Source organism: Bubalus bubalis, chromosome 14 (assembly GCF_019923935.1).
Source record: "Bubalus bubalis isolate 160015118507 breed Murrah chromosome 14, NDDB_SH_1, whole genome shotgun sequence".
NCBI classification, from domain to species: domain Eukaryota; kingdom Metazoa; phylum Chordata; class Mammalia; order Artiodactyla; family Bovidae; genus Bubalus; species Bubalus bubalis.
In genome coordinates this window covers 54,351,510-54,375,118 of record NC_059170.1, presented here as the reverse complement: position 1 = coordinate 54,375,118, position 23,609 = coordinate 54,351,510, and the positions used below count along the sequence as shown (strand labels likewise).

General features: G+C 40.5%; 1 protein-coding gene across 1 annotated transcript; it reads right to left on the bottom strand.

Moving 5' to 3' along the window:
* Positions 1-3,519: 3,519 nt before the first annotated feature.
* CDNF (cerebral dopamine neurotrophic factor) lies at positions 3,520-23,560 on the bottom strand. The gene is made up of 4 exons (XM_006066008.4): positions 23,266-23,560; positions 10,199-10,326; positions 8,976-9,117; positions 3,520-4,163 (listed from the first exon to the last, which is right to left on the bottom strand). Exons 1-4 carry the CDS (start codon positions 23,378-23,380, stop codon positions 3,985-3,987), a joined length of 564 nt encoding a protein of 187 aa, XP_006066070.1. The 5' UTR covers positions 23,381-23,560; the 3' UTR covers positions 3,520-3,984.
* Positions 23,561-23,609: the final 49 nt, after the last annotated feature.

Genomic DNA, 23,609 nt, shown 5'->3' with positions numbered 1-23,609 from the left:
TCACTTTCTGCCACAAGGGTGGTGTCATCTGCATATCTGAGGTTATTGATATTTCTCCCGGAAATCTTGATCCAGCTTGTGCTTCCTCTAGCCCAGCATTTCTCATGCTGTACTCTGCATATAAATTAAATAAGCAGGGTGACAATATACAGCCTTGACGTACTCCTTTTCCTGTTTGGAACCAGTCTGTTGTTCCATGTCCAGTTCTAACTGTTGCTTCCTGATCTGCACATAGGTTTCTCAAGAGGCAGGTAAGATGGTCTGGTATGCCCATCTCTTTCAGAATTTTCCACAGTTTGTTGTGATCCACACAGTCAAAGGCTTTGGCATAGTCAATAAAGCAGAAATAGATGTTTTTCTGGAACTATCTTACTTTTTCCATGATCCATCAGATGTTGGCAATTTGATATCTGGTTCTTCTGCCTTTTCTAAAACCAGCTTGAACATCTGGAAGTTCACGGTACACGTATTGCTGAAGCCTGGCTTGGAGAATTTTGAGCATTACTTTACTAGCATGTGAGATGAGTACAATTGTGCGGTAGTTTGAGCATTCTTTGGCATTGCTTTTCTTTGGGATTGGAATGAAAACTGACCTTTTCCAGTCCTGTGGCCACTGCTGAGTTTTCCAGATTTGCTGGCCTATTGAGTGCAGCACTTTCACAGCATCATCTTTCAGGATTTGAAATAGCTCAACTGGAATTCCATCACCTCCACTAGCTTTGTTCATAGTGATGCTTTCTAAGGCCCACTTGACTTAACATTCCAGGATGTCCGGCTCTAGGTGAGTGACCACATCATTGTGATTATCTGGGTTGTAAAGATCTTTTTTGTACAGTTCTCCTGTGTATTCTTGCCACCTCTTCTTAATATCTTCTGCTTCTGTTAGGTCCATACCATTTCTGTCCTTTATTGAGCCCATCTTTGCAAGAAATGTTCCCTTGATATGTCTAATTTTCTTGAAGAGATCTCTAGTGTTTCCTATTCTATTGTGACTCAGTTGTACATATATATATATATATATCTTTTTCATATTATTTTCCATTACTGTTTGTCACAAGATATTGAATATAGTTTCTTGTGCTATACAGTAGGACCTTATTTATCCATTCTATATATAATAGTTTGCATCTGCTAATCCCAAACTCCCATTCCTTCCTTCACCAACCTCCTCCCCCTTGGCAACCCCAAGTCTGTCTACTATGTCTGTGAGTCTATTTCTGGTTTTTGGATAAGTTCATTTGTGTCATATTTTAGAGTCCACGTAGAAGCAATATCATATGGTATTTGTCTTTCTCTTTCTGACTTACATTACTGAGTATCATAATCTCTAGGTCCATCCATGTTGCTGTACCTGGCATTCTTTCTTTCTTTTTTATGGTTAATCATGATAACCACTAGTTTGTTCTTTGTTTCTGTGAGTCTCTTTTTTGTTATATTCACTAGTTGTTTTTTTAATTTCTTAGACTACACATATAAGTGACAGCATACAGTATTTGTCTTTCTCTGACATTTTCACGGAGCTTAATACCCATGTGGTTACTAATGGCAAAAAATGTCATTCTTTTTTAGGGCTGAATAGCATTCCATTGTATATACATACCAGATCTTCTTTATTCAGTCATCTGTCAGTTGACATTTAGGTTGTTTCCACGACTTGGCTTTTGCAAGTAGTGCTACTATGAACATGTGGGTACATGTATCTTTTCAAATTATAGTTTTGTCTGGATATATGCCCAGGAGCGGGATTGCTGGATCATTTGGCAACTTTAAGCAAATGCAATTCCTAAACAAATAAGATGTTTTGAATCAACTGACTTTAATTTTCAAATAATTTTTCTACAGCAGTATTTTAGATGTAATTTACATACAATAAAATGCCCACATCTTAATTATACTGCTGGATGAACTGGATAGTCATATTCACCCATGTAACCATCACCCTGATCAAGATATAGGACATTTCCACACCCCAGAACATTCCCTCTAACTGCGCTGCAGTCGTTTCCCTCTTCCACCTGCCACACAGAGCCAGCGCATCTACAATGAGTACCATATTCTTATGTGACTAGAAAATGGAACCAAAGATGATTTTATAATTTAAATCTGATAAAATAGCACTAAGATTCATAAAGCTCCATGTTGCCTGCAGCTGGTCTTAATAAGCTTCTATCCTCTATCAAAAGCTTGTCTAGAGACTTTCCGGGTGGTCCAGTAGTTAAGAATCCATGTTCCAATGCAGGGGATGAGGGATCGATCCCTGGTCAGGGAACGAAGATCCCACATGCCTCTGGGCAACTAAGCCTGCATGCTACAATTGGAGAGCCTGCACACCTCAATGAAGACCCAGCACGGCCAAAATAAATACGTTTTTCTAATATGTGATAGGAAGAAAGGCAAATGACCTTGAGCTTAGTTCAATTAACAGTGTGAGTGTAGATGTATGTGTGTGTGTATGCGTGCGCTCAGTTGCTCAGTCATGTTCAACTCTTTGCAACCCCATGGACTATAGCCCTCCAGGCTCCTCTGTCCATGGGGTTCTCCAAGCAAGAATACTGTCCATGGGATTCTCCAGGAAAGAATACCAGAGTGTTTTGCCATCTCCTACTTCAGGGGATCTTCCCAACCCAAGGATCAAACCTGTGTCTTCTGTGTCTCCTGTATTGGCAGGTGGATTCTTCATCACTGAGTCACCTGGGAAGCCCCAGAAGGTAAAGTAATTTACAGTTAAATACAAAGTTTACTTTTTAAAAAACTTCTGATTTCACCAGGTCATCATTTGAGGTTGGGAATTAGGTAAGCTAAACATCTTCTCTTTTGTCCTAATCCAACATTTTTTTTATCAGAGTATAGTTGTTTTGCAATGTTGTGTCAGTTTCAGGTATTACAGCAAAGTGAATTAGTTATACACAGACATACATACACTTTCTTAAAAATTCTTTTCTCATATAGCCTATTATAGAGTAATTGAGTAGAGTTCCCTGTGCTACACAGCATGTTCTTCTTAGTTACCTATTTTATACATAGGAGTGTGTATCAATCCTAATCTCCCAATTTATCCTTTCTCTCCCTGCCCTCAGTAACCATAAGACTGTTTTCTACATCTGTGACTCTGTTTTGTAGATAAGTTCATTGTGCCCCTTTTTTATAATCCACATATAAGCAATATATAAATGTCATATAATATTGCTTATATGTGGAATATGAAAAAAAGGGGAGCCTGGAGAATTTCAGGACTGTATAGTCCATGGGGTCACCAAGAGTCAGACATGACTGAGAGACTTTCATTTTTGTTTTTCACTATATGATATTTGTCTTTCTCTAATCCAACATATTTAATTAAAAATGAGTATACAGATAGCTGGAGAAAGCAATGGCACCCCACTCCAGGACTCTTGCCTGGAAAATCCCATGGACTGAGGAGCCTGGTAGGCTGCAGTCCGTGGGGTCGCTAAGAGTCGGACACAACTGAGCGACTTCACTTTCACTTTTCACTTTCATGCATTGGAGAAGGAAATGGCAACCCGCTCCAGTATTCTTGCCTGGAGAATCCCAGGGACAGAGGAGCCTAGTGGGCTGCCATCTATGGGGTCGCACCGAGTCAGACACGACTGAAGCGACTTAGCAGCAGCAGCAGCAGCATACAGATAGCTTCTGAGTACTCTCTTCCTACTTAGAATCAATTTACTCCACTAATTTTTCAGTGGTTCACTTTTCCCAGTTTAAGGAGATAGGCGATGATAATTGACATACAAGAAAATTATAAGAAAGGCACTTGTAGGTTTTGGTACACTGCAGATTTAAGAAACCACTAATACTAACAGTTCTACTTATAAACTCAGGTAACCAATTCTGAAGTGTCACATCCAAACAAAAAGTCTGAGACCACACATATTGAAATTCCTGGTTCCTCTCAACCAGTGCATCCATATCCTAGAGAGGCATTTTGTCTCTAATTATAGCCAATGGTGCGCTGGCTTCCAGGAGTCAGAGTTCTGTTTGGGGGTGCGTTGCTGCATACTTGGGTGCCAGTTCTTTGATGAGATTCACGTAGTCAGTTTTCTCTGCACAGGCCCTGCACTCTTCTCCCCAGCCATGCAGTATCTGCTTCAGCTCTGCTACTCTCATCTTGGACAGATCCACTGATGCCAAGTCCAGTTTCTTTTCTTTATGACAAAAAGGAAAGGCATACATTAAAAAAATATATAAAAAAAAATAAACTAAGAAAAGCAAATGGTGTTACTCATCTTGGTATTGTCTACCCTGTGATCCAAAGTGGGGAAGAGTTCCAAGGTCTATGGAAACCAAGACATACCTAAGAAAAATGTATCATATATAAAGCTATTAGGATAACTTATGATATACCAGATTTCCTCTCCATGGAATCATACTTGCTGCAAAACGGGGACCTATGCAGCGTTTGTAAAACGAATAGCACCACCTCCTAATTGCTACTTTTAAGGCAAAAAGAAGGTAATCAAGAGGGTGGTGCCTTGGGATGGCCTTGTGTGTGGCCAAATGAAAGCCATGGATTGTTGTTTACTAGAAAGTTATGGTTCACTCTTTCTTTTAGTTTTTTTTTTTTTAATGTGGACCATTTTTAAAGTCATTATTGAATTTGTTAAAATATTACTTGTTTCATGTTTTGTTTTTTGGCTGTGAGGCATGTGGGATCTTAGGTCCTCAACCAAGGATTGAACTTGTACCCCTTGCATTGGAAAGTGAAATCTTAACCACTAGGCTGCCAGGGAAATCCCATGGTTCAGTTTGTATAGAAAGATATGTCTGAGGTAAAACGGATGAGCATATATATTACAAAGCACTAATACAATTAGTTTTTAATACAAATTTAAAGAATTTAAATACAATTTTAAAATATAAATTTAAAGAATATAAATACAATATAAAGAATTTAAGCTAGTTTTAAAATACAAATTTAAAGAAACCCAAACACATGAATGAAATTAGGAGCATTCTCACCAATCCTTAGCTATTTTGGATCTCAGCTTAAACTCACCTGATCTCCCCTCCCCTACCGAGATTACCAAGCCACACAGAGTTGATGTACAGCCCTTTGGGGTATACCAACTTCTCTAATGCTGATGCTTCTGTACCAGCCAATCTGGTTCCTAACATTTTTGCCAATAGTATCTGTCACCAGCATCTAACTCCTCTAGCAAGACTATTGTTTCCCTATTTACAGATTATCTTCAGAGGATGTCAAGAACTCAGCTACTGCTCTATTGCCAAGCCCAAAAATAGAAAAAAAAAATTAAGCTCATCTATAATATACTCATGACTATGATTTCTGTATCTGAAAGGGGCAGTTTTTCTCTTTCAACGGAAAGTGTCCTCCCCACCTCCCAGCCACTAAATGCATGCTTGCTCATAGCTACAGCACTTTAGTTGACTTATTCAACTATTAGTCCTGGGACTTGTCTGGCTGTCCAGTGGTTGAGACTACACACTTCCACTGCAAGGGACATAGATTTGATCCTGGCCCGGGGAACTAAGATCCCACATGCTGCATGGTGTAGCTAAAATATTTTTAAAAAATTAGTGGCATCCTAGGACTTTTTCAGTTTGACATCTTCTGAAGCATTTCTTTTTGACACCTACATGAAAGAACATGGCATTTAAAAGCCTTTTAATAGCCTAACATAGCTGTCAAGTGACTTATCAAAATTTTCCAGTAAGTGTATCCTAATTTACAAGTTGAATTTTAGACTTAGGAAAAAACTTAATCAAGGAGGTCAAAGATCTGTACACAGAAAATGACAAGACTTTGATGAAAGAAATTGAAGAAGACACGAACAAATGGAAAGAGATCCTATATTTATGGTTTGGAAGAATTCAGAATGTCCATACTGGACTTCCCTGGTGGTACAATGGATAAGAATCCACCTGCCAATGCAGGGGACACAGTTTCAATACAGGAAGGTTCCACATGCCACGGAGCAGCTAAGCCCGTGGGCCACAACTATTCAGCCTCTGCTCTGCTGCTGCTGCTGCTGCTGCTGCTAAGTTGCTTCAGTCGTGTCCGACTCTGTGCGACCCCATAGATGGCAGCCCACCAGGCTCCTCTGTCCCTGGGATTCTCCAGGCAAGAACACTGGAGTGGGTTGCCATTTCCTTCTCCAATGCATGAAACTGAAAAGTGAAAATGAAGTCACTCAGTCGAGTCTGACTCCTCGTGACCCCATGGACTGCAGCCTTCCAGGCTCCTCCGCTCATGGGATTTTCCAGGCAAGAGTCCTGGAGTGGGGTGCCATCGCCTTCTAACAATGTAATCCCTACTAAAATGCCAGTGGCACTTTTGCAGAGAAAGAAAAAAAAAAAAAGGCCCTAAAATTTGTATGGAATCACAAAGGACCCTGAATAGTCAAAGCAGTCCTGAGAAAGAACAAAACGGTGAAGACAGTTAATAATGCTGTATTGTATATTTGAAAGTTGCTAACAGAGTAGAGCTTAAACAGTCTCATCACAAAAAAAGGAAGAGTAATTAGATGATATAATGGAGCTGTTTGCTAACCATCACAATTTGTAATTACATGATGATGATGGAGATATTAGCTAATGTGGTAATCATATTACACTATATAAGTTTATCAAATCAACTTATTTTATACCTTAAACTTACACACTTTTATATGTCACTTATATCTCAGTAAAGCTGGAAATAAATCAAAGTTGTATATAAAGCCTTTTTTATTTGGAGGGTCACTACACTCTGTGCTCCAAAGAATTCATACATTTGTGTGTGTTTATTTTGAATTTAAACTTTTTATTTTAATTGGCATGTAGCCAATTAACAATATTGTGATAGTGTCCGGTGCACAGGAAAGGGACTCTGCCATACATATACATGTATTCATTCTTCCCCACATTTCCCTCCCGTCCAGGCTGCCAATGACGTTGCGCATAGTTCCCTGTGCTATCAGTGGGTCCCTGTTGGCTATCCATTTTAAATATAGCAGTGTGTAAATCTCAATACCAAACTCCCTATCTTTTTCCGCCACCCTTCCCCCACCGGTAACCATAAATTCGAGAATCTTTACAATTCTTAATAATGATTCCTATTCTTTTAAAAAACAGAGAAAGCAGAAACATCCTCTCAGGTTCAAAACCAAATAACACCTTCCTGATTGAAAACATATTCCAAATCTACACTTACCTTGTTTTTTAATTTCATGGCTGATATGACAGAATAATACCTTTAAGAGTAGACGCTTTCATAGCCCAAATTTTAGTATTCCACAGCTCAAAGGCCCTTGTTCAATATCAACTTTTTCACCAAAAGGAAGCTGGGAAAAATTTAGAACTAGTGGTCTATTCAACATAAATAGTTGAAGGAGAAAATTACTTTCTTTTAGGTGCTGGTAGTTTCCTCAGGTTATTCTGGAGAACTTATCATTTGATATCAATTTAAAAAGGAAAGTCTCTATGGTACCCTAAAGCTACAGGCGAAAAGTTGATACCAAAAGTGAATCCAGTCCATGGCTCCCCAGGGGCCTCTAGTGGCCAGCATTGCTGAAACATTAGTTAATAACTCATTTCTTCTCAATAATATCTGATGAATTTTTCTATTATTCAAGGAGCCCAGTAAGATACCTTGGTCATAGCAGAAATTATTCAAAAGAAATGTGCTAAATGAAAGAATCAGTACAGTTTTGTCCCTTTGGGGACTGTTTTTTCTACAGACTCAGTGATTCCTCCTTCTACTTCATTGCTTGGAAGCCAAGAAAAAGATGCTAGTCCATCATCACCACCCTGGAAGTTAGGGCTTGCCCTTGCCCAGTTGGGAAACAGGTTGTCTTTGATATCTTCCAGACATTAAATCTTTTTAAAGCCAGATGTGTAGCTATGGCGCACAGGCATATTACACAGCTATATTGGAAAATAAGACTAAAGTATTAATGATTCAGAGTTGGGTGCTAATTACTTAGGTAGTTTAAAATACTATGCCATGTATGTAACGTGAAACGATGACATAAACAAAAGAAATGGACTTCTGGTGGACCTGCAGGGGTTAAAGGATAGGCTAAAGGCGGAATTCCCTGGCCTTCTATAAGTCCTATTCATCTACCCCAAAGGTTGGCCCAGATACAAATTATCTGTATAAGAATAGATATATGTATGTAAAATTTATAAGGCCAAGGATAACGTTTTAAATAGGACATCTTCCTTTTCTGGCTGTTTATTTTCGGCAGCCTTGATAAGTCTACTTCATCAGGCAAAATCTGATTTAATGTGATTAACCTATTTCCTAAATGTTAAACCTGGCAGAGTGATAAACCTAGGAAGGATGTTAGAGCCCCATTTAAAACTTCAGGGTCCTTACATTACCTTTGAGTAGATGCACCTTTGGTCTTAATAGGTTCGTGAAGTCGCTATGTCATGTCCGACTCTTTGTGACCCCATGGACTGTAGCCCAGCAGGCGCCTCCATCCATGGGATTTTCTAGGCAAGAGTACTGGAGTGGGTTGCCATTTCCTTCTCCAGGGCTTAATAGGTTACCAAGAGCTAATTCACCACAAATAGCTGCTCCCTTGAATTTTTTTTTTTTGATTGGCCATACCACATGGCATGTGGGATCTTAGTTTCCTGATCAGGGATTCAACCCATGCCCCCTGCATTGAAAGGGCAGAGTTTTAACCACTGGACCGCCAGGGAAGCCCCTCCCTTGATATTTTGAACTTTTCCTTGACATATGTAGTTGAAAATGTCTTGGTGATTTAAGAGTTTAAATTTTGCCACTTGGGTGGGCAGTTTCGCCTAATGCTGATTGTGCCAGAATTCATTTTTCTTTCCTGAAACAAGCTGAGACAACACAGGACACCCTCCACTAGCCCAGCATCCTATTAGCAAGTGTAGAATTCCTTTTCTTCTAACACTGATGGTTTAGAAACCTTGGCCCATGTTTAGGGAATTGGCAATACATTGGACATTTGGGGGGAAAACATTAAACTCCATTATACCATATTTCAGCTCACAGATCTGACTGTCCATCTTCTTCAGCTTCTCACAAATCTTTGCTGCAGGCATGTGCACGCTCATTGGGCGAGTGACCTCACTTAGGATCTTAGTAGCGGCATCTTTTGTGGCTCCTAGATAGTAGCACTGAAGGGGAACAAAGAGAATTTAGGGTCCCAGACACTGGGAAAAGCAAGCAGTATAATTTCCAGAAGTGAGAAAGAGGTTAACCTGGTTTTCATGGCCCAGGTCTTAAATTTAACCCGTACTCACTAAGACATGAGAAAACAATGACTCCATTCCCGTGATCAGCCTAATTAGAAGTGCCTGAAATTCACATTAAACTTAAAGACTAATGATAAGAGATAACAGTTGCTAAATGTTTTGTCTGTGTCAGATGCTGCTGTTAGGGCTTTAAAGGTACTGATGTATTTAATTCTCATAACAAGCCTGTGACATTAGTACTAGAACTTTCCCTATTTCACACCCAAGCCAACTGAGGTCACCCAACCAGCAAGAAGAGACTGAATTAATTCAAAAATCTAGCCTTCTGGCTCTGGGGTCCATGCCCTGTTCCATCATGTTGTACTGCCTTTCAAGCTACCTGAAAAGCATTTTACATTTAAAAATATAAACCTTAATGGTGCAGACAAATGCTGAGATTTTTATAGTGCGTCAGTGGTGAGCAGTTAACAAGGCAAATTTAACTGACAAATTCAATACAACAATTTTAGGCAAAGCAAGTTGGCCCAAGATTGTCTTTAGTGCTATGAAGACAGTATATTGGAACAAGTCATTTGTGTTTACCCAGGAAACACCATTTCAAGATAATAATACTTCATTAATTATGCATAAATAATGATGTAAAAATATTTTGATAGTTTCACTAATTGTCTTGACTAGAAATGTAAAGTCTACCCACACTTAATTCAGGACAGTAAATAAATTCTCATTAGGAATTCAATTGTATAGTAAATAATTTCATTTAAGAAATCATGGAATTGGTTGCCTATGTTTTTTCCAAAAAGCCAGATGAAACCAGACATATTCTAGGTGAAAATACATTGACTCCATTTTCCTGAAAGATCAATTTTTGCTGGGCTTCTACAGGGAACATGCTTGGGGCAAGGATCCAAACAGGAGAACATTAAACTCAAGATAAGAAATGAAACAGTTAGCAGTTTTCTCCAAGCACAGGGGGGAAATGAAAGGTGAAAATTTACCATACCAGGCGGTTTTCTTTTCCTTTGACATCCAAGCAAAAGTTGATCAATTCTTTTTCTATGGTGTCCAGAGAAAAGTTGACTCCTCTGGCTATCAAGGAATTATAGAATCGACTCAAGAATTCTTGACATACTATAAGGAACAAAGAAATTATGTATTTGTGTATTTATGTACAATATCACCACTACCACACCTATGCACATGTCCCTCCCACCAAATAAAAAAGTATGATTCAATGCATTGTGACAACAAATTCATATTATGAGTAAGAATGGTTTGGGGTCTGTACCTATTAGCTTAGTATTGGGCCTTGAATAACATAAGCTTTTTGAATCAATCCAGTCTGTGAAACCAAGTTCCACTCTCAAATATGAATTTCCCACCTAATATGAGAATGTCACTAACCCTATCGGAACATATAGCCAGCCTCCTCTGGGACATGATGCTAGGGACAGCTTTGGTAAAGCACAGAGAAGAATCAAAGTATGTGTCTTGAATGAAGCTCCTTGGTAGTCTGCATCTGTGTCTTTGTTCCAGTTTGAACCCCTATCTAAACAATCATATTCAGTCCCAGGGTCCAAAGTCAGTGAAGAGATGACGATCAGAAGAGGCACAGGCAATAAGAACAACCTAGTTACTGGCTGTTGGCACCATTCTGAGTCCTTTATGTGGATGAACTCATTCCAGTCTCAGAACAGAGCTCTGATACAGATACATTTCCACCCCTATTTTACAGATGAAGAGGCTGAGTCAGAGAGAGGCCAGTGAACTTGCCCAGTAAATGGTGGAGGCAATTTGATCCCAGGAGGTCTCACTCTGGTCCACAGCCTCATCCACTAGGTTACTCTGCAACAGGAGGAGCTGCTTTCCCATGTTGCTGGCTCAAAGGGGCAGATGTGTGGTCCAAGCAAGCTGAGAAGGAGATGGAGACCAGAGCTTATGCTGGAACAAAGCAGCCCTAATATTAGAAAGAGAATTTTAGGGGAATATCATAAGGAAGAGCAGCAATTCTATGTTGTTATTTAGTCACTGAGTCATGTCCAACTCTTTGCAACCCTATGAACTGTAGTCCACCAGGCTCCTCTTTCCATGGGATTTCCTAGGCAAGAATACTGGAGTGGGTTGCCATTTCCTTCTCTAAGGGATCTTCCCAACCCAGCGATCAAACCCGTGTCTCCTGCGTCTCTTACATTGCAGGCAGATGCTTTACTGCGGAGCCATCAGGGCTCATTAAAAATTCCAAAAGATTTTGTCAAATCAGATTTGATGAACTGATCCAAAAATACATATGAAAAAACAAGAGCAAATGAAAGCCAAGAAATTTCTGAAGAAGGAACTTGAGGAGTAGATCTTACTGATATCAAGACAATTCTAAAGCTATAGCATTTAAAACATGGTGGGACTGGCGCAGAAAAAAAAGCTGCTGGAACAAAAGTGAGACTAGAAACAAATCCAGAAATCTAGAGGAGCTTGGTGTAGGATGGAAGCAATGTTAAAAATCAGTGGGGGAAAAAATGCACAAGTCAATAAATGATACTCAGACCATATACCTTGGGAAAAGTTCAATTTAGATCTCTATTGTAAACTACACAAATGTGAATCCCAGGAGAATAAAGACATAAAAGAAAAGCCACAAAACAAGTTTTAGAGGAAAGCATCTTCTTTATGGCATCAGGATAAAGAAGAATTTCTTAAGATCAGATCAGTCGCTCAGTCATGTCCAACTCTTTGCGACCCCATGAATCGCAGCATGCCAGGCCTCCCTGTCCATCACCAACTCCCGGAGTTCACTCAGATTCACATCCATCGAGTTGGTGATGCCATCCAGCCATCTCATCCTCTGTCGTCCCCTTCTCCTCCTGCCCCCAATCCCTCCCAGCATCAGAGTCTTTTCCAATGAGTCAACTCTTCACATGAGGTGGCCAAAGTACTGGAGTTTCAGCTTTAGCATCATTCCCTCCAAAGAAATCCCAGGGCTGATCTCCCTCAGAATGGACTGGTTGGATCTCCTTGCAGTCCAAGGGACTCTCAAGAGTCTTCTCCAACACCACAGTTCAAAAGCATCAATTCTTCGGCGCTCAGCCTTCTTCACAGTCCAACTCTCACATCCATACATGACCACTGGAAAAACCATAGCCTTGACTAGACGAAGCTTTGTTGGCAAAGTAATGTCTCTGCTTTTGAATATGCTATCTAGGTTGGTCATAACTTTCCTTCCAAGGAGTAAGCGTCTTTTAATTTCATGGCTGCAGTCACCATCTGTAGTGATTTTGGAGCCTAGAAAAATAAAGTCTGACACTGTTTCCACTGTTTCCCCATCTATTTCCCATGAAGTGGTGGGACCAGATGCCATGATCTTTGTTTTCTGAATGTTGAGCTTTAAGCCAACTTTTTCACTCTCCACTTTCACTTTCATCAAGAGGCTTTTGAGTTACCAAACCAGAGACTGTACATTTAATTACATCAAAATTAACCACTTTTGTAAATGCAAAATAAATCATAAGCAAATGATAAGACAAGCCACAAACTGGAGGAAGGTATTTACAACTTATATAACTGACAAAGGATTAATATTCCAAACACATTTTTGCTGTGGTCATACCCTTAGGTCCAGTCATTACCAGTACTATAGCTTCTCTGTATTCTCAGTGGAAATAGTTCGTTGTCTGATCTTCACCTCCCATCTTCCTAGCTCGCATCCTCTAACATCCCAGCACCAATGATTCTCTGACCCCGCCAGGTCACATTGATTCTGCTACCTCTCTACCATGCTTCCTCACCCAGCTTAGACTCTGTGGTTCAACATTATAATCACTCCTTTTCACACAAATTCAACTCCCTTGTATCACTCTCCTTTGTTGGACTCACCCAGCAAAATCTTAACGCAGGTTGAAACCTCTTTCCACCCACTTGACACCTACACTCACTCAACATGGCTGGAGGAAACCACACCACGAGGCCCACTGGTCTCGCTGTTAATTCATGACTGCTGATTTCAATGAGCCACCAGTGCTTCCGACAATCCCCCTGCTTGGACCTCACCCACACTCTATCCCACTCCCAAAAGGACGACTACACAGCAGCTCTCTAGCAAGCCTTGCCGAACACCTCCACCCCATCGTCATGGTTGATCCTGTTTCCCATTTCTTCGAGGGGCAAAAAAAAGCAACAAAAGAGAACTCTCATTTGCCTCTGTCTCCGCCTCTACCACACAGCAGAGTCTACTTGAATTCCATGAATGAAGTGTGACAACTTCCACCTGCTAAGTACATCCTATCGCTCCCTGCTCCTGCACCTCTGCCCTCTCTCTTTCCTGTATTGTTCCCATGAACATGCTATTAATTCTCACATCTTAAAAGCAACAAAGTCTCCCTCAACACCCCTCCCCAGCACCAAACACCATCCCATTTCTCCACTCCTCTTTAAGAAAATCACTCTAAAATAAATTTTATACTTGTTTCCAAGTCTCTCCTATTTTTAGTTTTAAATATTTATTATAGGTTTTTCTGTAGAAAAGAAAGATTTAATTCTTTTGCCCAAACCCATCTCCTGTAAAAAGCGTTTGGTTGGATATTTTTATGTAGCCTTAAAATCTTTGAAAGCACAGGGAAGCCTGCGTGCTGCAGTTCATGGGTTTGCAAAGAGTCACACAACTGAAAAATAGCAACAATCTTTGTCTTCTAACTTGAATATTTACAACTTAGTACTTAAAAAATATAATAATGCCACCTGCAGGAAAAGAGCTACAACTTTTTTTTTAGGATAATGATAAAGTTTAAAATCAGGTTAGTGAAATTATTAAGCTACCTGTAAACTAGGAACATTGTTTTCAGCAGTTCCATCCACACCTTCTAGAACTAAAGTTGGTCCCACATTATCTGCTCCACTCGATTTTGGATGGAAAAAAAAGACACCAGATTAGTCTTGCTGGTGTCAGGACCAGGGGGAATTGCTACCTAGGAATAAGATACACGTTATAATGCGTTGAGACTTTAAGAATAGCCAGAAGTTCTTGAATAAATGTAGGCTAAACTTGGTCATTCCAATTTTATTTTTACTATTGCCTTAAATAAATTAGTTCCCAATTCCATACTCAGAGACAGTTTAGTAGTGACTCAGTGCTTGGGCTCTGAAGCCAAACTTTCTGGGTCCAAATCCTGGCTTTACTATTTAATGTTTATTAGCTGTGACTTCAGGCCTTTCAACATTGAATCATCTGACAGTCTAATTGCCATTCCTTGAAGTTTTATCAGTCTTTTTTTTCTGTGCTTAAGTGCTTAAGTGTCCTTTTGTGTTTTTCAGTTTCCTTCTTATGTGGTTAGATGTGGAATTATTTTTTATTTATACTGTTTGGAATATGCTGGACTTCAAAATCTGTGGATGGGTGATTTTCATCAGTTTGCAAAAATGAGTTATCATCTCTTTTGCTCCATCCATACCGCTCTCTTCTCCTTCTGGAAGTCCAATTAACATACGTGGGAATTTTTATCTTGATCCACATTGTACCTTTATCTCTGTTTTGTATTTTTATTCTCGGAATCACTCAGTGATTCCTTCTAGACAATTTCTTCAGTCTTCAACTCTAATTCTTTTTCTCAGCTCTGTCTAATCCACTATTAATCCCACTTATTTCCTATTTATTTTCATTTGTTTGGCTGTGCCGGGCCTTCGTTGCTGCATGTGGGTGTTCTCTAGTTTCAGCACATGGGCTTCTCATTGCAGTGGTTTCTCTTATTGCAGAGCATGGGCTCTAGGTACCCAGGCCTCAGTAGTTGCCCTCGTGGGCTTAGTGGTTGTGGCACATGGGCTCAGTTGCTCTGAGGCATGTGGAATCTTTCCAAACCAGGGATCAAACCCATGTCCCCTGCTTTGGCAAGTGGACTCTCCAACACTGACCCACCAGGGAAGTCCTAATCCTAGTAATTTCTGTTTGTGCATGCTTATTTGGTTCTTTTCCACACATGTTGGAAATATTTTTAATAGTCTCCTGCCCTTTATTCATATTTTCAATCCCTTCATTTCTTTACATATAATAAACATATTTTATATTCTGTGCCTGATAATTCTAATCCCTGAAGCCTTTCCAGGTATGCTGCCTCTGTCTCTTGTCTCAACTGGCTGCCACTTAGGATGCTCTTCTTCCCATGTGTTTGTGACTTTTCTAATTGTGAGCTTTCTTTCTGAGAACTTTGTTGGAATTATTAGAATTTTGTGGGACTGGGTTGAAGGTAGATTCCTATCAGTGAGATTAACATTTGCTCATACCTACTTGAAATCCCTTTAAACTAAATTCTCAGTTTTAGATGTTTTGAATCACCCAGGTTGGCTGTGTACATTTGGACTTCAATGTATATTGTGTGGTCACTTGTGACTATGAGTGATTAGGAGGTATTTTTTGTTTTCCCTTTTATTCAGTAAAAAAGTTCAAGTACTACAATTCCCTTTAGTCTCTGGAGATGGTGGTAGAGTTGTGGTTATTTCCAGGTCACCTTTTATAATGAAGGTCTAGCTCTCCAGGGTTTCAAACTAATTGGAAGAGGATCCAGTTATTATGTGCCTAACTTGAGAAGGTTCTGGGCTATATCTTTATCCTCCTTTTTTATTTTATTCATTATTTTTATTTTATAGCCATTAAAAATCTAACTTCTGATCGCCTGGGTGGCAAATACTCTCAAGAAAAGTCCCAGCCTCAGGGTCCCTTTACCTCTTTTGGTTCCCATTTTCACATTGTTTTTGGCCTCTGAGTATGCCTTCCTGGGCTTCCCTGGTAGCTTAGTGGTAAAGAGCTCACCTGTCAATGCAGGAGACATAGGTTCCATCCCCGGGTTGGGAAGATCTTCTGGAGAAGGACATGGCAATCCACTCCAGTATTCTTGCCTGGGAAATACCATGGTCAGAGGAGCCTAGCAGGCTACAGTCCATGGGGTTGCAAAACAGTCAGACACGACTTAGCAACTAAACAACAGACAACAAGGCCTTCCTAACTTACACTTCATATTTTTCATTTTATCCAGTGTTTTTAGTTGTTTTCAGCTGAAGGACTAGAAATGTCCATTTTTAGAACATGATTTTTTATGCTATTTAATAAGAACAGAACACTAAATATAATAGCCATGTCATGGTTTTAACAAACATTTATTGAGCAATTAGTAAGTGCCTGACAGTATTCTACAGGCTGTTGGAAAAACAGAGTTCCTACTCTCAAGGATTACATTCTAGTGAATAAATAAAAGTCTCTTGTGGCTATGAAGGAACATCAACTTGGTAAGGAGGATAGAGGGTGACAGGGTAATTCTAAATGGGGTGGTCAGGGAAGGTCTCTCAGATAAAGTTGTGTTTGAGCAGAAAACCTAAGGAAATGGGAAAACAGATTAAGTGGACTGCTGGGGAGAAACTTTCCAGGCAGAGGGAAGAATAGGGCAGGCGTGTCCTTGGCAGCACCAGGAACAGTCAGGGAGCCAATATTAGGGAAGTAGAGTGATGAAGAGAGAGGGTAGTAGAAAATGAGGTCAAATAAACAACAGCATGTTAGGTCATCTAGGGCCTTGGGGCCATGGTAGGGACTCTGGATCCTGCTCTGAGAAGGGATGCCATTAAAGGTTTTGAGAGGAGTGCAGTGGTCTGACATGACTTTTACATTATGCCTCTGGAGGTTCTTCAGAGAATACCCTGCAGGGGGGCAAGAAGGAAAGGAGGCAGAACAGTTTGGAGGTTCTTAGAATAGCTGCCTATCTTGGACCAGGGTGGGAGCCTTGGAGGTGATGAGATGCTGGATATATTTTGAAGGCAAAGCCAAAAGAACTTACTAATGGATTAGATGTGGCATGAGAGAGTCACAGAGGTGTGGGCAGAGACAGAAGTCAAGAATGACTTCAAGGATTTTGGCCTGAGATACTGTAAGAATGGAATTTGTCATTTGCTAAACTGGGAAGCTCAGCAGGAATTCAGTCTGTTTTTTTTTTTAATGTATTTTTGTTATTTGACCACATTGGGTCTTAGTTGCAGCATGTGGGAACTAGTTCCCCGACCAGGGATCAAACCTAGGCCTCCTGCACTGGGAACGCAGAGTCTTAGCCCCTGAACCCCCCAGAGAAGCCCCAGGAATTAAGTCTAGACATACTTAAATGAAGTTTGAGATACTTGTAGACAACTGTGACAACTAATTTTATATGCATCCACTTGGAGAGTGTTTTTGAATGAGATTAACATTTAGATCCATGAACTCTAGGTAAACGGATTGCCCTCCATGATGTGGATAAGCCTCTTCCAATCAGCTGAAGGCCTGAATAGAACAAAAATGATTGCCCTTCCCAAACATGAGGGATTTCTCCAGTAGACTGCCTTATGCACCATCAACTCTCCTGGGCCCCCAGCCTGTTGGCCCACGATACAGACTTTAGACATCTCAGTCTCCATAATCAGGAGAGCCATTCTTTATAATAAATCTATCTGTATGTATGTATCTATCTATCTTCTTGGTCTGTTTCTCTAGAGAACGCTAATATACTATTTGACACTGCAAACAGTAAGGAGCAGCTAGGTATGTACATCTGGAGTTATATGATTATATTCTTTGCAGCCAAAGATGGAGAAGTTCTATACAGTCAGCAAAAACAAGACTGGGAGCTGACTGTGGCTCAGATCATGAACTCCTTATTGCCAGATTCAGACTTAAATTGAAGAAAGTAGGGAAAACTACTAGACCATTCAGGTGTGACCTAAATAAAATCCCTTACAACTGTACAGTGGAAGTGACAAATAGATTCAAGGGATTAGATCTGATAGACAGAGTGCCTGAAGAACTATGGATGGAGGTTCGTGACACTGTGCAGGAGGCAGTGATCCAAAACCATTCCAAAGAAAAAGAAATGCAAAAAGGTTTTCTGAAAAGGCAAAAAGCCCTTACAAATAGCTATGAAAAGAATAAAAGCAAAAGGCAAAGGAGTAAAGGAAAGATATACCCAATTGAAGGCAGAGTTCCAAAGAATAGCAAGGAGAGATAAGAAAGCCTTCCTCAGTGATCAGTGCAAAGAAATAGAGGAAAACAATAGAATAGGAAAGACTAGATATCTCTTCAAGAAAATTAGAGATACCAAAGGAACATTTCATGCAAAGATGGGCACAATAAAGGACAGAAAAGGATCATCAAAAAAGCGAGAGAGTTCCAGAAAAACATCTACTTCAGCTTTATTGACTATGCCAAAGCCTTTGACTGTGTGGATCACAACAAACTCTGGACAATTCTTAAAGAGATGGGAATACCAGACCACTTGACCTGCCTCCTGAGAAATCTGTAGGCAGGTCAAGAAGCAACAGTTAGAACTGGACATGGAACAACAGACTGGTTCCAAATTGGGAAAGGAGTACATCAAGGCTGTATATTGTCACCCTGCTTATTTAACTTATATGCTGAGTACATCATGAGAAACGCTGGGCTGGATGAAGCACAAGCTGGAGGCAAGATTTCCGGGAGAAATATCAACAACTTCAGATATGCAGATGACACCACCCTTATGGCAGAAATCGAAGAAGAACTAAAGAACCTCTTGATGAAAATGAAAGAGGACACTGAAAAAGTTGCCTTAAAACTCAACATTCAGAAAACTAAGATCATGGCATCTGGTGCCATCACTTCATGGCAAATAGATGGGCAAACAGTGGAAACAGTGATAGACTTTATTTTCGGGGGCTCCAAAATCACTGCAGATGGTGACTGCAGCCATGATATTAAAAGATGCTCCTTGGAAGAAAAGTTATGACCAAACTTGACAGCATATTAAAATGCAGAGACATTTCTTTGCCAACAAAGGTCTGGCTAGTCAAAGCTATGGTTTCTTCCAGTAGTCATGTATGGATGTGAGAGTTGGACTATAAAGAAAGCTGAGTGCCAAAGAATTGATGCTTCTGAGCTGTGGTGTTAGAGAAGACTCTTGAGAGTCCTTTGGACAGCAAGGAGATCCAACTGGTCAATCCTAAAGGAAATCAGTCTTGAATATTCATTGGAAGGACTGATACCGAAGCTGAAACTGAAACTCCAATACTTTGGCTACCTGATGCAAAGAACTGAGTCACTGGAAAAGACCCTGATGCTGGGAAAGATTGAAGGCGGCAGGAGAAGGGGACAACAGAGGATGAGATGGTTAGATGGCATCACGGACTCAATGGACGTGAGTTTGAGTAAACTCCGGGAGTTGGTGATGGACAGGGAGGCCTGGAGTGCTGCAGTCCATGGGGTCGCAAAGAGTCGGACACAACTGAGCACCTGAACTGAACAATAAAATGGTGTTAAAGGATGAGACCATAGGATAGGGAGAGATCCCAGGTCTCAGTGTGATGTAATTCCATTGTGTAGGAGTTGAAAAGATGTAAAGAACCAGAAAAGACTGAAATAAGAAGCCAGTAAGGTAGGATGAGAACACAGAATGAGTGTGTCCCAGGAGACAGTGAAGAAAGTGTTAAAAGGGAGGGACTGACTGATAAGTTGTGTTGAATGTTGCTGATAGAATGTGGAAAACATGCATTTTGATAAGTATGCAAAGGAGATACCTGCTGTAGTGATCAATGCAGAAACCATCTTTAAAGCTTCCTGGTGACCTCTGATTCTCCTCTTCCTGCAAAAGAAACCCTGTGTTCTGATGCCTCAAAGCTCCTTCTCTATTCTCAAATACACCTTCAGAAGATATCCACACTTCAACTGTTGCTCTGTCAATGTATTACCTGGATGATGGAAGTTGGGAATTCTAACTTGCACTTTGAATGATACACTTTTGACTCACTAAAAGCTATATAACCTGTTATTGAAGCACTATATAACGTGTGTTCAACAGAATTGAACTATGCTCCATGGTAGCTGCTGGAGATGATGTGGGAAGAGAAAAAGTCTTGACTGTCAAGGAAGGCACATGTGGAGAAAGCCAAAATGATTTCTCAACACTATGAGACATCTACTAGATACAAAAGGGAGGCACCTCCCTTGAGGAAGTTGGAAGATCAGTAAAAGATACTATGTATGGGAATTACATGATCACCACACTAGGGGAAGGATGCAATTGTGGCAGCTGAAAATGGTGAAGGTTGGTAACAAGGCACTGGAGCTGGGCAGAAGAAAGGAGCAGAGTCAATCAGAAGCTGGAATCAATAGCCCCAGTGTTTGATGGGTTTAGGGGATCAGGCAGAGAAGTCTAGTCTAGTGGACTAGTTATATACTGGTGTCATAGCATAACAGACTTGGGGGACTGAGAAAGAGAGGAGAAAATAACTTTGGTTTGTGACTCTGTTGAGTTTGAAGTAGAAGATATCTAAGTAGATGTGTTCAGTTGTCCGCTGGATGCAAGGTCTGGGACTCCAGAAAGGAGATGGGGTAGATATAAACATCTGGGATTAATCAGACTATGGGTAGGTCAATTCCCATTGCACAGAAGAGTGTGTAGACTGAGAAGAGAGGAGGACAGAGGGCAGAATTCTGAAAAATTCTAATATTGAAGCCATGGCTAGAGAATTAGAAACTTACAGATACTGTTAAGCAAATGAACACAGAGACAGGAAGCAAAAGCAGGGGTAAAGCAGTATCATAGCCATAAGGAGAAGAAATTTTAAGGACTTCCCTGACGATTCAGTGGTTAAGACTCTACCATTCCACTGCAGGGGGTGCAGGTTCCATCCCTGGTAGAGGAACTAACATCCACATGCCATCTGGCATGGCCAAAAGGGAGAGAAGAAATTTTCTGAAAAAGTCAGTGGTGTCCCATGCCAAAGAGAAGTCACAGTAGAATAGAAAAGATTCCTTGGGCTTACATGAAGAGAGTAATATCACTATAAATCAACTAACAAATTAGTTTAAGGATTCTGGCATGTATTTAACCAGATAACCATACTCCTTTTACTTATGCTGTAGGGTTTTATTTATTAAAATTAGTCCCATAAGTGAATAATTATTTCAAAGTAAAAAAGAATTTTAATAGTCCCATAATACAATCCTTTAAATGAGATTCAGAAATATTTACTTTTTTTTTTCCCAGTAAAGCTTCACTTGACCTAAAACAATCAGAAACTTAAATATTCTCAGGACTCAGGCAGATAAAATGAATGGGTAAACCAATCCAAGGACCAATGTGCTGTCCTTTCTGAAAAGAGCAGCCACAGCTAATTCCCACTATATGGACAGATGGGCTAGTCTTGACTGGTAACCTGGTTTTCAAGATAAGTCAGAAATCTGAATTTTTTAATATGACATCTCCCAATTTCAAAATACAGCCAATTTTGATGTTTTGTCAGGTTTCTTTATTGATAAAAGAAATCAGTGGTGCCCCATGTCACAGAGTAGTCATGATAAGAATGGCAATTTGCCCTACATTATGTATAGTATAGCATTTTAATCTTATACATCAATGGGAAGTTAATTGGCTAATGATAAAGACTCATAAGCAGAAACAGACCCAGATCTAGACTTTTTCGTTTTGTTCTAAAACCAGTATTTCCTTTGCTATAATTCTAGTGTTAACAAAGGGGAACACACACCCAGGTTAGTCAGACATGCCAGTTAATAATCACAATATGCTGTAATTAAATTCAAGTTAGAAGCTTCAGATTTAATTAATACATATGCTCTGGCTTTTCTGAAATGTTTGTAAGTAGAAACTCCAGAAACTAAACTGCTGATGATTAATCCAGTAGTTTATGCCTTATAAGTTCTGCTTTATACGTGTAGGACCCAGTTAAGTTATACGGGAACTTTAAACAAAATTACGATATTTAGCTGAGTAACTACCTGTATCTAAAGTTTGATAATAACATCATGTAGGTATTTTAAATTTCTGGAGAAAAGCTGAATTATTGCAGGGCCGACAGAAAACTGGACTCCAATTGTGAAGACTTATTCACTTATATGGTACAGTCTGTAGTTACCCATTCATTCAGCATGTATTGTGAAGCTACCATTTCCTGTTATGTGAGAATAGATTTTCAGGCTTAGGGATGAGTGAAGGATATACATCTAAGGTAATTATTTCAATGAATTAAACACGAGGTAAGTGCTCCAGTAGTCCAGGAGGAAGGAGCTGAAAGTGAAAGTCGCTCAGTCGTGTCCGACTCTTTGCGACCCCATAGACTCCTGGCCAGAATACTGGAGTGGGTAGCCTTTCCCTTCTCCAGGGGATCTTCCCAATCCAGGGATCGAACCCAGGTCTCCCGCACGGCAGGCAGATTCTTGACCAGCTGAGCCACAAGGAAAACCCAGAGAGGGAGGAGCTAGCACAGCTAATTATCTTCTTTGATCTCATTAACAGCCCTCTGAGATAGGTATTATCACGTTGATTTTTCAAGAAACAGTTATAGTGCCAGTTGGAGCCAGAAGGCTGAGTGGGACATAGACCCATCTATTCTAGCTGCAAGTCCACAGAGGAGATTCTGTGAACAGCAAAGGACTCATTCTTCTGTATTCCTCCTTTTTCTAACGAGTTAAAGTACTCCTTTGTAAAGCACCTTTTCCCTGTGAAGTCCTAACAAATGTTAATTCTGTCCTCTGATTTAAGCCATTTCACCTCAATTACAGATAGTTTGTCACGTTTTGTCTTTTTGAGAGTTACAAACTAATTTGAACTTGAAAGACTTCTGTACAATACAAGTGTTGCCGGTTAGGGCAGCACGTGTCTCTGCAGCTAGACGTGTGTGCACAAAATTGAGTCCAAATCTAAACGCACCAGCTCATGTGTACACCCGTGGCGGATGCATGTTGATGTATGGCAAAACCAATACAATATTGTAAAGTAAAAAAAAATAATAATAAAATAAATAAAAATGAGGGACAAAGAGAAAAGTAAATAAATAAATAAACGCACCAGCTTTGACTACGGCGGTTTAATAGAGCAAGACCAAGAACGCAGTCTGAAGGTGTCACTGGGCCCAGCTCGAACTTTTGCCTAGGCTTGGACGAAGGCGATCAGAAACCAGGGCCAGGGCCCGCATTCCTGAGTGTAATGTTATTTATAGCCAAGGCTGGGAGACGCCAAAGCTAACAACAGCTGCGCTGTGACCTGGTGCCACCGCCATGCAAGCAGGTCTCACACCGCTCACCTTCACAGTCGGCGCCCGGGATCCCCCCGGCCTCCTGGCTCTGCGCCCGCCCCGGGTTAGAGACCCAAAGTCCGGCGCAAAAGGCCACCATTGCGGCTGCGCCGCCGCACCACATGCTGAGCCAGCAGTTTCAAACTCCTCGCCAGTTGCGAAAAGAACAGCCGCGCGGGTATCGCCCGCAGGACGAAGCAGCGCCGAGCCTGGGATGCAATGAATCTACCCGGAGTTGCTAGGACAAATGACGCAACTCAACCGTGAGTTTCCATTGGCTCTCAGGAAAAGAGGGTGGGACGAAGGAGCCGTTTCGTTCCCCATCCCCGACCTGCGCGTGCGCAATATCGCTC

Excerpts from the sequence above, each read along its gene's own strand:
- CDNF (XM_006066008.4), bottom strand. The coding sequence starts at position 23,380 with ATGTGGTGCGGCGGCGCAGCCGCAATGGTGGCCTTTTGCGCCGGACTT. Across the intron at positions 9,118-10,198 it reads AAGGAAAAGAAAACCGCCTG|TGCTACTATCTAGGAGCCAC; the intron begins GTATGGTAAATT and ends GTTCCCCTTCAG. Across the intron at positions 4,164-8,975 it reads GATCTGTGAGCTGAAATATG|AAAAGAAACTGGACTTGGCA; the intron begins GTATAATGGAGT and ends TTTGTCATAAAG.